The 18,631-nt window shown below is 36.4% G+C and overlaps 1 protein-coding gene across 2 annotated transcripts in view; it reads left to right on the top strand.

Annotated features, from left to right (window-relative positions):
- Positions 1–18,631, top strand: part of GABRA4 (gamma-aminobutyric acid type A receptor subunit alpha4) — a 66,598-nt gene that overhangs the window by 24,905 nt on the left and 23,062 nt on the right. Inside the window, exons 8-9 of one of the 2 annotated variants that reach the window (XM_080796395.1) lie at positions 2,431–2,690; positions 3,123–3,381. In XM_080796395.1, the coding sequence (XP_080652521.1) occupies positions 2,431–2,690; positions 3,123–3,209 (347 nt within the window). In that variant the 3' untranslated portion in view covers positions 3,210–3,381. Of the gene's footprint in view, positions 1–2,430; positions 2,691–3,122; positions 3,382–18,631 lie in introns of those variants that run through there. The other variant, XM_080796394.1, reaches the window with a different exon arrangement.

The following is an 18,631-nucleotide window of genomic DNA, read 5'->3' as shown; positions in this document are numbered from 1 at the left end:
TTGGAATTCAAGGCTCAATAATTTCATTAATATCCTGCCTACTTAGCATTAATGAGGGATTTTCTTCCCCTGACAGCAGGAGAAGATGAAGACCATTACTGCAGGTCTGCAGGAGAAATTGTTCTGGTATCAAAAAAAAACAAAAACAAAACAACAACAAAAAACAAAACATGTTCAAAGCCACCTGGGAAATCCTAAATCACTTATATTTGAGTTTGAGTTTTCCTTTTTGGTTATCACATTATGTTCTATAGAATTTTCTAGTTCTGAGTAGTATTCTTATTTAGGCTGCACTGTTCATATGTTATTTCCAAGTGCTTTCAGCATAATTGCTGTGATAGTAGAGGAAATATACACAAGGAATTTGTATAACATTTTTGAATTCTTAATAGGCCATTAAACTTAAATTTTTATGAATAAGAAGAAAAACTTTGATTTATCTTCAAACTTTGTAGCTGAAATTTTCAAAGTTAATTTACATCTCACAGGCAGCATGGGAATGTTGCCATTTTTCTGAGATCAAATGGAGGCCTAAAAGTTCTAGGGTTTCTTTCTGAAATGAAGTACAAAAAATTCACAGTACTCCATTTTCATAGCTATTTCAATATCTCCATATTTGACCCAGCAAACATTTAAAAATCTGTTTTAGATGAATAAAATTCTAAAAAAAAAAAAAAAATCACACTTTTTTTCTTTAAAGAGGGAATACAACCAAATCCTCAAGTTTCTTTCTCTATAGAGTTTGTGGAATATTTTAAAAAGATCTATAGCTTATACACTACACTGTCACTCTAATTTTGATGTTCTAAACATTGATAATTCAGACAGGACTGGAGAAAAAAACGCCTTGGTGAGGTGGTGAAAAAATGAGTTTTTATTCATTACGCACTTATGTATCTGGCATTATATGAAGTATGACAAATACTGAAGCAGTATTAGGTATTTCTGCCCTCAAGAAGGCTACACTAAATTAGGTTGGTGGAGACAGGCCTATGTTCATGGAACAATTAGGGAACAAGGCAGAATATAATTAAATGCTGAGTTGAGGAGACAATATACATTCTCCCTAATTTCAGTTATTATTATTCCATTACTGTTGCATGGGGCTCACTATCTCTTTAGTTTAACATGTTATTATTTGGCTTTTGGTGAAGGATTGACATGGATTGGAATATATAGTTTAGGTGCCTTTTTCATTATCATCATCACCCCCAATTCAGGAACTATTCTGAACATTATATAGAATGAGTTTAATATTTATTTATTTGAGAGAGAGAAAGAATGTGCACACAAGCAAGGGAAACAGCAAAGGGAGAGGCATACTCCTCACTAAGCAGGGAGTCCAGTGCAGGGTTCCATCACAAGACTCCAGGATCAAGACCTGAGCTGAAGGCAGATGCTTAACCGACTAAGTCACCCAGGCACCCTTTGAATGAGTTTAAATGGGTATAGTAAATTCTCACAGGAATCTCCAAGCTTGACTAGATAACATAGATGATATATGCAGATAAAGATACAAAAAGAGACAACTATTAGCATCCTTAAATAGCACATTTCTGGATAGCTCCAGTGACAAGTGGACTTTTTCCACTGAGAATGGGGACTAACATTTTTTTGCAGGCCGCGGAGAAGGCTTCCCTGGAGATGATATTCTTCAGAAACCTATTAATGAAAGAGAAGTACCTCTATTCTTGTTGCAAAGATTTTCCTGCTTACCACAAACTGATGCATGGTAGATGTCCACTATTTTTTAAAACTAAATTATTCTAGAAATCTATTTTTCCAGAAATATACCTCTTTTGCTTTTTATAAATTAAGCTTTTTTGCAACTAGATTATTATTTCATTATTATCTTAATTCAGTAGATAATACTCAGTTTTAAGTATCTGTAATTCATGATTTTTCTGGTCATGATTCTCCATAGCAATGGGCATGCTTATCCCAGAAATTCTGATGCTCCAAATTACAATGCTATCAACTTCTCACTCCTGGTTGAGAATCAGTGCTTCAACAGGAAGTAACTTCAACAGGAAGTTACACCTAACTTCCTGCTAGGTGTATGTGTCTACTTGCTCAGTTATGTTGGCTCAGATACTAATACCAGCCCAATATATGATAGGTGCAGTATATAGTTGTAATCTTTATAGCAAACCCAATCGGTAAGTATCAAATGAAGCCCAGTGAGTTTTCCTCACTTAATCCGAGTCACACTGAGCCAATAAGCAGAAGAGCCAGGTTTTCAATGATACCTGTCTCTTACTTGAAAACCTATGCTAATTTCACTGAGCCACTAGGATTTGAGTCTCCCAAAAGAGATGGCTTGAGATATTGTAAGCTTTGTTACCCCTCTCCCACCAAGTTCCCAAGGTTTGTTGGTTTGTTTGCATAGTAGTAATGGTATTTTGTCTCTTTGCTCTTTTGCTTCTGAAGGAATAACCACAGTCCTCACCATGACCACACTGAGCATCAGTGCACGGCATTCTTTGCCCAAAGTGTCCTATGCTACCGCCATGGATTGGTTCATAGCTGTCTGCTTTGCTTTCGTATTTTCTGCCCTTATTGAGTTTGCTGCTGTCAATTATTTTACCAATGTTCAAATGGAAAAAGCCAAAAGGAAGTCATCAAAAGCCCTCCAGGAAATACCGGCTGCTCCAGTGCAGAGAGAAAAGCCTCCTGAAGCACCTCTGCAGGTATTTGACTTAATCTCCTTCAGTTTAAGATTTCAGCTCTTTGGTCAGATTTACATTGAATCCAGGGGGAAAACTGAGAATTTGAAAATCCCAGTAACAATTTGGAAGTCATTTAAATTCCAGGAAAACGGAAAAGGGTAGTTGTAAATGTAAACTTTAAAACTGTGATTAATGGCTTAAAAATTAAACAGGTCTGGATGAGCTACATTTATCTGGAGCTAGTTGTTTGAAAACTCCTGTCAGAATTAAAAGTTTTTGACTGGGGCAAAATCTCATGTCTACTCTTAAGAGGAACATGATGTCTACTATTAAGAGGAACCTGTGGATATCTTTGAATGGGTTGATCGATCATTTCAGTAGAGTTCATTGAACAAAGTAAAGCAGCCGTTCTTTTTTTATTTTTTTTAAAGATTTTATTTATTTATTTGACAGACAGAGATCACAAGAGGCAGAGAGGCGGACAAAGAGAGAGAGGAGGAAGCAGGCTCCCTGCTTCCTCCCTCGATCCCAGGACCCTGAGATCATGACCTGAGCCAAAGGCAGAGGTTTAACCCACTGAGCCACCCAGGCGCCCAAAGCAGCCATTCTTGATGTGATCCCAGATTAGAACTATCCCATGGGGTCTGGTGGGGTCTGTGCCCTTGTATTGAACAAGAAAATAAAACCAATAAACAAGATGACCCATAGTTGTAGCTGATGTGCACCAAAGATGAAGAATTATTGACCTAAAGGGACAGACTTAAAAGGATGTAAACATCTAAGACCTACTGTAATTTACATGAGGCACTTCAGTGATTCTGTGATTGAAAAAAAAAAAAGTTTTAAAGTAATGTTTTCCTCAGGACTCCAGTTGTACAAAAACAGCTAGATCTTCATGAAGACCGGTAAGCAAACAGGCAGCTCCTCTTCCTCTTCCTACTCTTCTCCTTCCATCTCCCTCTCCCCCTTCAAGATCTATTTCTTTCTTAATCTCTACTAAGGTTCCTCTTGAATCAGCAGACAAGTTTCTGCGCTCACTTACTCACAGCCTTATTGTAGTTGCCACAAGTGGTGGTCTAACACTCTTTTTCCCAAATCAAAAGTATATATAAATGATCAATTACATTGTCTGTAGATAATAACTCATTCCCTTTTCTGTTAAATCATTCATTAATTCCTTTATTATTATTTTTTAGCTCATTCAACAAATCCACCTCCAATGCCAGCCATGCGACAAACTTTGTTTATGGTCTGGGAATCAACAGTGTACATACCCCCATTCCCCACCTCCCACTTAGTCTCCCCAGCCGCCCCCCCCATCCACCCCCCACCAAATATCCTGCTCTGTGGAGCTTTCATTTAAGTGTGTAGGATGGGAAACAGGAGACAGATGATTTAAGGAACGTAACTAATAAAGCACATAGCTTGTTAGATGGTGACAGTGCTGTGGTAGGGCTGAAACTCTAAGAGGAAGGACCCACGTGCTGTGGCAGTGTGAGAGGGCTGGGATTCCATTCAGAATGCATGTGGTCAGGGAAGTCCTCCCTGAGAAGATGGCGGCAGAACAAATTAGGTTCTGTGCTCACCCCCGCGAGGATTAATGGGTCAGAGTTCAGCAGTCTATAGCTCCTACAGAACTCTGGGCATTGGTTCTCTAAGAAGGACATGTGAGCAGGTTGAGAAATTATTGCTTTTCTGATTAAGTCAGTTTTGATAGTTTACCTTTTTTTCCAGAAGAACCCGTTTCACAAGATTTTCAAAATCATTAGGAAGGATTTTGTACACTCTTCAGTGAAAAAAAAAGGTTATCTGCAGTTTTAGTCCTTTCCCATTCCCTATGGATAAGTTTATGCCCTCTCTGCCTCTGATTGTTGTTTTAATTGCTTTGCTCTGTTGTCTTGAAGGCTTGGTAGAAATATTCTACTTACTATTCCTTTCCCCCCCCCAAAAAAAAATTTTAAATAAATAAATAAGTCTTGGGTATTTATTTATTTTACTGCTTCTGTTTTCCAATTATTGATTTGTGATTTATTTTATTTCTATATTTCTGCAGGTTAGTTATGTTACTCTTTTTCTAGTTTCTTGAGTTTAGTTCCTCTAATTTGTTTTCACTGTTTCTTATTTAATAATAAAGATTCCTTTATTGCAGTGAGCTGTACTACATACAGCCTTGGCCATAAGTCATAAGTTTTGATATATATTATAATTATTTGCTAAATGTTCTACAATTACATGGCTGTTTTTCTCTATAAGCTAAGAATTATTTGGAAGATAATATTAAAATTTCCAAAGTGGATTTGTTAATTTAACTCTACTGTTTATTTCTAGCTGTATCACATTATATTCAGAAATGTTACCCGCACAAATGTAAATGTTATTCATACTTTCCTTGTGCTCTGAATTATGTTAAAAGCTTGTAAATATTTGATGGCAATTTGAAAGAAGTTGATTTGTAGCTGTTAAATCAATTTTACTTAAAACATTATTATTTCATCCATCTAATAAATCACCTCCTCTTCTTGATCTTTCAAACACCAAGAAAGATACAAACAGTTTTCCCACTGATAGACTTGTGTTAATTTTTTTTAACATTTGACTTTTTTTGTTTTCTACACTTTGATGCTCTGATATGCACCATGTAAAGATTCATAACTGCTGTATTTTCATATCAGTCCATATATTTAATCATAAAATAACCCTTTTTTGTCCCATGTAATACCTTTTCCTTTAAATTCTATTTGGTCTGATTTTAATATTTTTCATATTCTTTGTTAATAATAATTTTTATAGTGTATTTTTACTACTAAATTTCTTATTCTTCATTTTCTCATGGACTTTAGAAGCTATATATCATATCTTTATGTCACTAGTGATTAACTTTTAAATTTTAAGACAACATATCTCTACTAATGATTTTCTAAAAATGTTGAAAGTATAAAACATACCGCCTCTCCAATGTAGCTATTAACTTCTCCGAACCCCAGGATTGCTTAAGTCCAGAGATTCTGGATTTGGAGACTTTTTTTTTAAGAGTCTCATGCTCTACCGACTGAGCTAGCTGGGCGCTGAGACTTTTTTTAAAAAGATTTTATTTAGTTATCTGAGAGAGAGAGAGCGCGCGCATGAAAGAAGGGAGGGTCAGAGGAAGAAGCAGACTCTCTGCTGATCAGGGAGCCCGATACGGGACTCGATTCTGGGTCTCTGGGATCATAACCCGAGCCAATGGCAGTTGCTTAACTAACGGAGTCACACAGGCACCCCATGGAGACATATTTTATATACATATTATTTTCTATTTATAATGAGCCAGTATAGTTCTCTTTCATTTTCTCCAAAGTGAACTTGCATTAGTGCTGTAACGGATTACTATAAATACTTAAAAGTACCACTTCATCAGAATAAACCTAATGTCCAAAGGTGGGAAGAGGACCAATAATCTTCCATTCGTTCCTTTAAACATATCTCTTGGCTGGAGCTATTGCTATTGCCAGTAAATCTCAGTTGAACCAATGCAATGGGCTATGTCCCCTCTGATTCAGTAACTCCTCTTAGCAGAATGGGCCACAGCCTGTGTGCAAATGACATAATCAATGTCAAGAAGATTAAATTTGCTTGTGAGGGCATAGATTCATAGTATTTAAGGGTGGGAAGGAAATCTAGTCAAAGTATAAGTCATAGGCTTCATGTCCTCTACAGTGTTTGACTATGTCTGTATAATAACTCAGATCTCCACAGCAGTTTACTTGAAGAATATCTGTGTTCTAAAGACAGTGATTAATAGGTGAGACCACCCATCCTCCTAACTCCAGATTCCTGCCAGAGCATAGCTGGCTTTGGAGAGTCAGTTATCATTGAATGGCTTCAGTATCACATTCGACTTTGAAGGTTGAGAACACATTGAAATTGAGAGAGGGAGGGAGGAGGTGGGGAGAGGGACACACAGAGAGAGAGAAAGAGAGAGAGAAGGAAATTTAGAAGGAGAAAGTTTGTGTTAAGAGAAAAACTTTAGGGGTGCCTGGGTGGCTCAATTGTTAAATATCTGCCTTAGGTTTGGGTCCTGATTCCAGGGTCCTGGATCAAGCCGGCATCAGGCTTCCTGCTGAGCGGGAAGCCTGCTTCTCCCTCTTCCACTCCCTCTGCTTCTATTACCTCTCTAGCTGTCTCTCTCTCTGTCAAATAAATAAATACAATCTTTTTTAAAAAAGGAAAATTTTAAAACACATTATTGGAAGGAAATATTCTCAGAATATATCAGGTTTGAGTTTCAGTAGAAATTCTAACCGGACAGCTGAAATTTGCTTATTCAAATATGTATTCTAACTTGTATGGCTGTTGACTTATTTGAGTGATGCTGCCTTTGTTTAAAATGTGCTTAAACTCCTTATTTGGAATTTCCCTGAGAGTCTACATGACATTTGGTAATTCAACAGTCCTTTGGGTAATGTCACTAGTGGTTTGATTCATTGTCACCATATGTGACCTATGGACTGTTAATGGCCTGGCAGAGGTTTATGGTGACCATTTCTATTCTTTGGGAATTGGAATGCATATGGTTTATGGAATATTCATGAAGTAAGAAGAAAAGGCGGATTGGCAGAATCTAAGGGCAGCTGTGGGCAGCCTGACTATGTCTTTGGGCATCTCAAGAGGCAGAGCAGCTGTTTTGCTTCTCTGTTCAGCATTACCTTAATTCTGCCTTTGATTCTGTCCTTCCAATATTTGAGTTGTGTTTCATTGTTTTGGCTGTATCTTTCCATATCCTTACTACTTTTGAGAGTATCTGTTCTCTCACTGATGCAGGTGATTTGGATTAATAGGGCAGTTTAGAAAATAAATAACTATAAAATAAGGGAAGATTTCTTAAAATCCTATTTTAAAAAAATCATTTGAAAGTATATCTTATAGTCCTTGCTCAGTTAGAAAGAATGCATTTATGAGTGTATGTTGTATCTTGTGAAAAAAATTCAATGATATAATGACTAAAATTAGTTGTTTTCTTAAGCTGTATCAGGTACTATGTGATATGCTTTACATGCATTACTTAATTTCAAGGTCATGATAACTGTCTTACAGATGAAGAAGCTGAGGCTTGCAGTTGTTAAGTGATGTACCCAAGAAATGGTAAACCCCGTATTCAAATTAATTCAGCTCTAGCTGAATGCACAACTCATTCTCTTTTACTAAAACTCTGTTTTATAGTATTTAATTTATGATATACCTATAAAGAATAGACAGTAGAACATATATATTATATACATGCATAAAATGATCATCCCAACAGTCTTGTTCATATTTCTATAAATAAATAACAATAGTGAAACATTCTGAATGCTCTTTACATGTCAGTAACAAGAACTTTTATAGACATTCGAGCCTTAATGACAGATTAGACATGTTGAGTGTTGGAAATGGAGGATGAGTTGGAGGTGGCATCATTCACTAGAATAGAGAAGAGCAGTGAACTACCTTTAATGAAGAAGACAATTACTTCAAGCTTAGATAATGGCAATTTCCATAGCATGACATTTTCTCCCTTCCTACAGTAAGGGAGTAAGTAAGTAAGTAAGAATGATTTTCTTTTTTCTAATGTCAAATGCATACTTCTCCACAGCATAGCTTTCTTTTCTACCCAATTTCTTTCCAATCTACCCAATTTCTTTGTTTCCTTTTCACTGTAACTATTCTTAATGAACTTCTAAATTTTAAAGTGTTTGTAGATTCTCACAAGGATATTTGTAAAAATAAAGAGCTACTTGCCCTACTTAGAGTCTTAAGGCAAAGATGATATAAAATATATAAATAATTCAAGGTGGCTCCTGGATTCAATAATTTAAGTGCACACATGAGAATCTCATTTTTTACTATCCATTCTTCAAAGTCAAACTCAAGCCTTATTTCCCATAAGTGTCTCGTTCTGACTGAGTTTAAGGATCTCCAGGACATGGTCCTAGGGATCCACATCTACAAAGTGGGGGTGATAATAGAAAGGGTTAAAGAACATCATACATGTCAAGTACATAGTACAAGTATAATGCCCAGGAAATAATTGTGTGATTATCATTATCCTTTATTTCTTGAAGCATCTTCAACATTTAACATGCATTTAACATATGTATCACAAAATTTATCATTTGTAATACTGAAGTATTTTGCATAAGTAAATTGTTTCATATATGACTGCTATATCCACCTTAGCTTAGGTGGAGAACTTCTTAATAACATTGATAATGGCTTAATTTTTTTCCTCACACAGCACATTGCATGGTGTTTAATAGTTACAGTTTATTGATGGAGTGTAATTAGTCAACTCTAGGAAGCATGACAATGGAAATGTGGTGCTTCTGAAATTATATAAATATCAACTATGTCCAAATGTGTTTGTATTTCATGTAAAATTCTTTCTTATCAAAGTAAATGTGAACATCAAATAGATGTTAAGTAGTGAGGTAGAGCTGGGCCACTGGGAGCATCTAGAACAAGAGACATTCAGTTTTAGCATTCTGAGACACACTTGTCACCAGGTGGACTTAGCTTGTGGGCAGCAATAGAGCGCAGAAAGGGATGCTTTGAAAAAATAAAACAAAACAAAAATCTCAGTACATCACAAGTGCAACTGTGCATTAGGAGGAAAGCATCATTTGTTGTCCTTTGGTCCTTTTAATCACATCACTTACACAGATGTCAATGACTATTCTCAACATCAGTGTTAAATACGATGATTTCCGGGCAGTTGGTAATATACAAGCTTCATTCCATCACAACAGGGTGTACAAACTAGGTCAGTTTCAGATTTTCATTTTAATCATTCTCCAAACTCCTCTTAGAAATGCTGTTCTTTAAATAGTTTAAGCTAACATGTAGGAAACTTTCAATTTTCCATTTGTCCTTATTTCTTTCATTTCTTAACTTAGTTTAAAAATCTCTTTCCTTGGCAGTTTGAAAAAGGACCTGGAGCAGTGCTGTCAGTTCATTTGACATTTACGTGTGTTTGTGACAGTAGTTTAATGACATTCTTTAAATCTTGTATAAATTGTACTTCCCCAAGCCCATACCTTGTTCAGCACAGAATGTTCTGTAGTTAGTAATGCTCTTTAGGCAATGAGTAGTTGCTTAATTGCACAATTATTAAACAGTACGATTTATGTCAAGAATAACAGAATTATTGTGTCATTTTCAGCCATATTTTTTATCTTTCAGTTTTGTTACGTGTCTTGTGCAGATTCATGAGGAATTGTCATGCTGCTAATCCATGAGAGCAAATCTAGTCATTTAACAAGTGTTTACCAAGCAACTGCTATGCACCCATCACCACTCAGGGCACTGACTGGAAGATGAAGTTTAGGAGCATGGTCTAGTGAAGGATTGAGGCTAGTAGTCTTGTGAGTTAGTAGTATATTTAGTATATAGAAGTGTGGCTTGAGTCCTGGTCTTAGATTAACACAAGCATACTTTTACTAGTGGGAAATTACTCTCAAATCTTCATGGCTACCTCAGATCTACCTGCTGAAATACCAACCTCTATATTCAATTGCATATTGGGAATCTATTATATTTATTAACATATTTATGAAATAACTATTGTCAGTGTTCTGGGAATACTGTTCTCACTCCCTTCATAGATATTAGGATAGTAGGAGGACCAACATTCAATGATTCATTTCAAATAATTAAGTAATGATTAATGTGCAAAATGCTGAGGAGAAGCAGAGAGGGTAATGATAAGTTATATGACAGAGAATTAGGCTTACACTGAGACTTCAGGTTATTTTTTTGAAATGCATAAAGTGACAATTTAGGGGACATCACTCAAAGTGACAAAAGGAGAGGAAGCAATAAGTTTTATAGCTTATCAAAACCATATTGTGCATATTTGGGTAGTTATTGGTAATAATATTGCATGGGAAGAAAAATGCCAACATTAGCATCATAATGAGATATGTAGTCTATTTCTTCCTCTAGAATGGGAAATGCTGCAATTTTGATGCTGCATTAGGAAGGCTAGATATATTAGCCAGTGCTTAAAGGAAGAGTAAGGCATCTTATAAACCTTGGTTTATAAGGGTAGGGTGTATGTGTGTGTGTGGTATAGATATAGATTAATAGTAAATCCATTCTTTTATTTTCATGTGTTCTGTGTTTATAAATATCATGGCAAAGGGAGAAGCTGTGAAATGTATTTATGTGGTACATGGAATTTGGGTACGTAGCATGTCATTACCATCATTATCATTGTTTTTACTGTCTACTATGTACCATATAGATGTGTGTGTGTATATATACATGTATATGTGTGTGTATATATATATGCATATATATATATTTAGCATATACATGCATGTATATGTATATAATATACAGTGCTAGTTGCTTCATATGCCATCTAATTTTTACAATGAGTCTCAGGATGAATTGTGTTGTTACACACATAATTTTATGGTTGAGGACAATAAGACTTGGTGAAGTGTTTTGAAGACTTTCAGATACATGGTGCTGCCATTCACTAGAGAAAACAAGGAGGCATCAAGGGATTGTGTTTCTACTCTCAGTTCTCCAGTGTAGCTTTAATCACACAACCCAATATTTGGGTTTGCATTCCTCTGTTAGATGATGAAGTTAGGCAAGATTATATCTAAATTTCCTTCTAATTTTTAAAAAAGATTTTATTTATTTATTTGGGAAAGAGAGAGAGAATGGGCAAGGGAAGGGGCAGAGGGAGAAGCAGATTTGCACTGAGCAAGGACTCCCAGTGCAGGACTCGGTGCCAGGGCCCTGAGATCATGACCTGAGCTGAAGGCAGATGCTTAACTGACTGAGCCACCCAGGCACCCCTAAATTTCCTTCTAATTAAAAAAATCTGCATTACTACAAACTCATTTACTCTCTATAAATAATGCCAGATTGCTTTATATTCTTTAACATGTGCTTACTTTAGTAAAACGGATTAGAAGGAGGGTGGTTCTTTTTGGGTTCACAGAGTCAGATCAAAATAAATATTCAGGTTATTTTATACTCACCTACATAGTAAAGATCATACAGCTCCAATAACAATAAGAACATCAACTGATACTATGTTACCAAATACCAGAGAGTATTTTAAGCATTTCACATTATATTAACACATATAAGTGCCACAGCAGTCCTATCCTATCTTCAACCTAGCTGACAGATGAGGAGATTGAAGCACAGAGAGACCCAAGTGATTTGTCCAGGATCATGTGGCTGCTAAGTAACAGAGCCAAGATTTAAACCCAGGTAATCGGATCCAAAGTTTAGGCTTATAACTGCTAGGAATCACTGCCCCACAGTTATAAACTGCTTCCAGCACTACTGACCCTCTGCTGTGCCTTACCACTACATACTCATTCCCCATCCCAATTTCAGGTTTCCTGAAGGCTGTATCACTGTTCACATTGTTGAAAGTGTAAGCCCTATTTTGAAACTGGGTCCTGTTTATAAATAAGCCCTATCCATTAGCTAGTAGTTTAGTTTACACAGAAGCCAAAATCACAGAAAATTAGTCACACTTCCCAAATCTCCAGCTTTGCATAAAACACATGGGCATTTTGTCAAGGCTAAAAATTATAAATTGATTTAACACAGTCATTTCAGCAGACTATACAGTAGTCCCTAGTTTTTGGCATTTGGGGCATTTTAAACATTTAAAGAAATCATTCAAGAGTATTACTATTATTTTTTTTATTTGAAATAACCTGTCCTCCATGTGTTGATGTTGTTTAATTAACAATATTTACTTAGAACATGTGTTCAGAAGAATTGTTTTGAAGGTTGTAGGGAAAACTTTAAAGATGTTCAAGAGATAGTTTTTGCCCTAAATGAATTTGTACTGTCAGGTGGCAGAGTATAGGGATATTAGTCATCAAGAGGAGCAAATATTCTGTAGGGACCAAGGAAAGTTGTGAAAAAACATCCAGAACTTTGAGAAGGGGTAGGAGAACTCAGCCTGGAAGCGAGGTGTATTTTTACCAATGGGCAGCAGATGCGGGAGAATGGCAAGGAAGTGAGCTAGCTCATTACCATAAATACCATTAGTTTGGTTTGTGATATTCATGAATCAGCCTGAGGATCATTCTAGCATTGCTATATGATTAATAAACTATTGCTATATTAATGGAATTTTTATTACATCTCCATTTACTCCATTATTTCTCCAGCACTTCTGGCCCAAATTTGCTAAGAACCTAGCAAGTGCTCAAGAACTAATTATTATTGATTTCATTCCTCATACCACTGAGATATAGGCTCAGTTGCTAGGGATAGGAATATATGAAGGAACCACATAGTTCCAACAGTGAAATTTTATTGAAAGTTTTTTTTTAAATGGTGTTTCCAATTTTTATTAATTTCATGATCTTTTTCCATCTATGTTAGTAATGTGAGTGAACCAGCCCTTCTTTTAAGAATGAAAAAAAAAATCAGCTTCAAAAATTACAGCTGCTTGAAACAAATTCCCTCAATGTTTAGCTACATTTTCCAGCAAATTCTCTTCCCTAAGCTACTATGTAAGATTATTCATTCCTTCTGGTTTATTTGGCTAAGCTGCCAATTTCCCTTTTGCTATTTTGAGGGACTAATTTCTCACAACATAATATACATAGCTAAATCTCTAGCTTTTCACTCAGCCTCAGATGTTTTAGAAGTTTCAAGAATTATCAGTTTGCGTATTACTTATTTCATTTCACTTAAATGAATTAGATGATATTATGCATAAAAATACCTCTGGTAGAAGATTATTATGTGTTTTGGTCAATTTAAGGAGAGGGCACTTTCCACTCAGATTGTATGGCATGATATGGTTTTCTGTGTTCTAGAATTTCAGATTTCACAAGACTCTTATGCCGTCTAGTTTTGTTGCCTGGATAACACATCTTATTCTCTCACAAAGCCTCTTTTATAGCGATCCCGAGTTTTCATATTCCTCTTATTTACTCTGCAAGGTGCTATTTTTTTTCTCCTCAGTTTTTCTCTCTCTTATACTTTGACTTCAATTTTTATAACTCCAACATGGTCATAGAGATGACTACTAGCATGAAGACTTACTTATTCTAAGTCTCATGACTCCCAACCATGTAGTCCACTGAATTTGTCATCTTTCTCAAACACTCTCTCTCTTTTGGGGGAAATCTGACTAAAACAAACTTTTTAAAAAATTACTTTTACTTGCTTTTTGTTTGACTAATGGAAAACAGTTGTGGGCTCCATAGTCAGAGAAAAGGCTGTCTTTCAGAGATTCAAAGAAAGGAATTGGAGTGTGAGGATGAGGGTGTGGTTTAGTTTTTCTGTGAGCACTTCCTATCTTTACCTCCTGAAAAGGCTTATTTAAGCCAAAGCAGTTTAATGGGGACAGTCAGGGGTCCCCTGAAAGTGAAAAATTATACTATTAAAATAAAAGGAGATATGAAGGAAGAAGGATCCCCATCATTTCGTGCATCTGTACTTTCTCTTCAGCTACATCTTTTGCACTTGAGGGTTGACATTTTCCAAAGAGAATTTGGCAAAAGAGGGTATGGACTCTGTATCCAAGGAGTGGAAAGCCAACTCTTCACATATAAAATGGGCATACTGTTGTTTCAGCTTAACTAACTATGAACACTTGTGAACATCCGGATAGACTTTTTAAATTAAATTTAATTTTATTACTTTTTATTTATTTATTTGACACAGAGAGAGAGAGATCACAAATAGACAGAGACAGGCAGAGAGAGGGGGGGGAAAGCAGGCTCCCTGCTGAGCAGAGAGTCCAATGTGGGTCTCGATCCCAGGACCCTAGGATCATGACCTGAGATGAAGTCAGAGGCTTTTTAACCCATTAAGCCACCCAGGTGCCCCTAGATTTTTTTTTTTTTTTAAGTCTCTAAGAATATGAACTTCAGGACGAATATTTAGCACAGAACTTGGTACCTAGGAAATGCCTGTTCAATATTTGTTGACTGAGTCAATGGATCAAAGAATGAATGAATGCAATGTGATCTCCATAAAATATTAATAATAATAATAGTGACAGGAAAGAGAAGTCCTAGATGACAACAAAAATGGAGAAAACTCCCATATGTCCATTCCAATGTTGCTTTTTTACTTTTCAAGGCCCACACTGAGTTTGGGGATTTCTGGAGGAAATCTGCATGACTTTTTTCTTGAGCTGAAACCACCTGGTTTCTTTGGAAATATCTCATATGAAGCAGTTATGATCCTTGCCCTTTCATTGGCTGTTCCTGTGACTTGGTCTTATTTGGGTTACTCTGGCTCCTGATGTAGACAGGCTACTAGATGGAAGTGACAGTGATGTTCAACTATGTGTGCTGTTCAGGCTACGCCTGGAACACAAGGAAATGTTGCTTGATTGTATGTGAAAAAAGGATATAATTGATACCCCTTGGGGAACTGGTTTGAATGGAGAAGCATTGAGAAGGGCATCTTGCCTGGAAAGTGAGGAAAGGAGGCCTCGTGGAGCTTAAAAGTTCCTTCCACAGAAAGCAAGCAAGAGCTAGACAACCATATAGTAATTTCTATAGCCATATAGAATATAGTTATATTCTTAGAGCAGATTCATCACTAAAAAAGGGTGGACTGCAGTGATGAATGAAGAGCATGACTGAGCACTTGACCTTCACTGGCCCCCCCTTCCATGGCCAAATGAACCTGTGATTTGTCTTGACAAAAGCCAGTTTTGTGTGTATGTGTATTTTTTATTTATTTATTTATTTATTTATTTTTAATTTTTTAATTTTTTATTTATTTTTTTAAAGATTTTATTTATTTATTTGACAGACAGAGACCACGAGTAGGCAGAGAGGCAGGCAGAGAGACAGGGGGAAACAGGCTCCCCGCCGAGCAGAGAGCCCGATGCAGGGCTCGATCCCAGGACCCTGGGATCATGACCTGAGCCGAAAGCAGAGGCCTTAACACGCTGAGGCACCCAGGCGCCCCAATTTTTTATTTTTTAAATTACTTTTCAGTGTACTAGAATTCATTGTTTATGCACCACACCAAGTGCTCCATGCAATACGTGCCCTCCACAATACCCACCACCAGGCTGGCCCAACTTCCCACCCCCCACCCTTCAAAACCCTCAGATTGTTTTTCAGAGTCCATAGTCTCTCATGGTTCATCTCCCCCTCCAATTTCCCTCAACTCCCTTCTCCTCTCCATCTCCCCATGTCCTCCGTGTTATTTCTTATGCTCCACAAATAAGTGAAACCATATGATAATTGACTCTCTCTGCTTGACTTATTTCACTCAGCATAATCTCTTCCAGTCCCGTCCATGTTGATACAAAAGTTGGGTATTTATCCTTTCTGATGGAGGCATAATACTCCATAGTGTATATGGACCACATCTTCCTTATCCATTCATCCGTTGAAGGGCATCTTGGTTCTTTCCACAGTTTGGCGACCGTGGCCATTGCTGCTATGAACATTGGGGTACAAGTGGCTCTTCCAAAAGCCAGTTTTTATTATTTTGAACTATATGAAAATACCATTTATACTGGTCAAAAATGGTTTTAAAAAGTCAAAAACAATCTTTTAAAATGAAGATGAGGCCTAGATCTGCCATTTCCTTTATCATCTGTTTCTTTTCGACAACAAAGCAGGTAATTAGAAATAAATTGTCCTAGTGATTATACTCGTTAGCATTTTAAAAATTTATTGGTTTGTTTTCAAGACAAAAATTAAGGTTGGAGCTGAGAATGTCAAAACCTTGGGCCTGTACTCAGTGTGCCTGGGGCTGATGGGAACATATCCTCTCAGAAGGATTGTTTTTTTAGTTTATTTATTTTATTTTGACTTGAAGCACTTGAGGCTTGTACAGACATAGAGCACCAACAGGCACTCTCCCTTGTGGTTAGCTCCACTATTGCTGCCTCTGCAAGCAAGAAACCCACTTTGCTAAAGGCTTAGCTGATCCTGAAAAGTGTTAACATGCTTTCTGCTTAATGTTTGCCGATGGGCTGAACTAAAAATGGCGATGAGGAGGTTACCTATTATCTACAGAACAAGAATACATTTTGGGACTGAAATAGATTATGGTCAATGGGGACTTGATCTGCTGACAGAAAGTTATATTAGTAGCCCTGAGTGATTCATAAAAATAGAATTAGATTTTATGTGGTGAATCCTGTTTGTTTTTGGTTAATTAAAAAAATGAATCTCTCTTTTTAGTACTCCCAATATTTAAGTTCTTTTTCTCTGAGACTTATTTTCCCATGGTGTTTTTTAATGAAATACACTCATCTTTCAAAATTATGGAAATCATCCATTTTTGCACATTTGCAATGGATAATATCCTTTGCACCATCGCCAAATTTATTTTATCAAATTCATTACTAAAAATACGTTAAAGAAGTGTTTTGAAGCACCATTGAGATAGACTATAGAAAGACTTAAAATCTATATTGAATGAAACAAACATTTTTTTTTTCCTCTGTGATCTTCAAAATCCCAGCAAATTGGAAACTTTTATTATTATTTTTTTTAATTAATGTATAACGGGTAGGTTGAATTTGTCCTTGGTTGCCTGTTTCCCTTGTGGTCTACCTAATTTAAGATTTGTTTGGGACAAAAATGTCCTGCCTTGACCAATAGACTAGATAGTCACCCTAACAATGGAGCAAATGTAAAAAGCAGTTTTCCAGCAATGAAAATTTGCTGAAGGATTTAAGTGAAGTATGTCAAATTATAATCTAGATATATATGATTTTAATAGACATCTTGTAATAGGGTTACTGGTCAAAATTACAATCAATAGGGGATTTCAGAATTTTATGAAACAATTCAAAGTAATTGGTTACAATTAACCTCCTGGTTACTATCCAGTCATCCTCAGCCAGTAAGTGCAACTAACTACTCACAGTACTAGTATTCATAGCATTATGAAGCTTCTACGTTCCAAGACACATAAAATTGAAGTAAAAAGGATCACACATCCACATTGTGGGACAGTGTTGGTATAAGGTACAGGTCAATTTTTCTTTAATGTAAGACAGATCAATACTGTTGCTTTATTCTCAGGAATTTTGTTATTAGATGGTCTTCCTCATGGTGGAAAAACAAAACAAAACCAAGATACAGGGAGAGGTAAAATTTGGAGCTGAAACACGTGGGGTGAAATCAGAAGACTGAAAATAAGAAAAGAAGTACTGGATAAGATGTTCTTTCTTCCATGCCCTTGCTATCATTGCCTTGTGTGTTACCTAAGCAGTTCAATTTTTTTTTTCTTTCTGTCAAGCCCTAATAGAGGATATCCTAAGATTTCATCTAATGTGTTGGTCTGAATTAGAGTATATGTCAGACTTGTATTAGGAAGAAAGAAAGAACTCTGTTAATACTTGGGATTTTTTTTCAATTTAATATAATTTAATTTAATTTTTTTTCAGTGCTCCAAAATTCTTTGTTTATGCACCACACCCAGTGCTCCATGCAATACGTGCCCTCCTTAATACCCACCACCAGGCTCACCCAACCCCCCACTCCCTCCCCTCCAAAACCCTTAGTTTGTTTCTCAGAGTCCACAGTCTCTCATGGTTTGTCTCCCCCTTCGATTTCCCCCAACTCACTACTCTGCTTGGTAGAACTGGTTTCACACTGTGTAGTACAGCCCAATTCATGATAGAGCTGATCATTTCAGAAAGAGCTGCATTAAATATGTACATTATATATGTTTATTCCAGACCAATTTCCTAGCACAGTAGAGTAAGCACAATCATACACTCTCAGCAGTTGTAAGCAATGAAACAGATTTTGTTGCTTTTTCACTAACTCACCATAATGTTCTTCCCCAGTTTGAATGTGCTCCACAATCTGATCATGATGTTTACTCCATGGTGTTCTTTCTTCATGTCATTACTATCTTATTTCCTCTTTATTTATGATGATAGCTTGCTTGATTTCCAGAGGATAAATAAATGTGATTATTTTAATGGTTAAAATACAAATTGGATGGTCATT

The sequence above is a fragment of the Martes martes genome (genome assembly GCF_963455335.1).
Source record: "Martes martes genome assembly, chromosome: 2".
In the NCBI taxonomy this organism is placed as follows: Eukaryota; Metazoa; Chordata; class Mammalia; order Carnivora; family Mustelidae; genus Martes; species Martes martes.
This window is presented reverse-complemented; position numbering and strand designations above follow the sequence as displayed.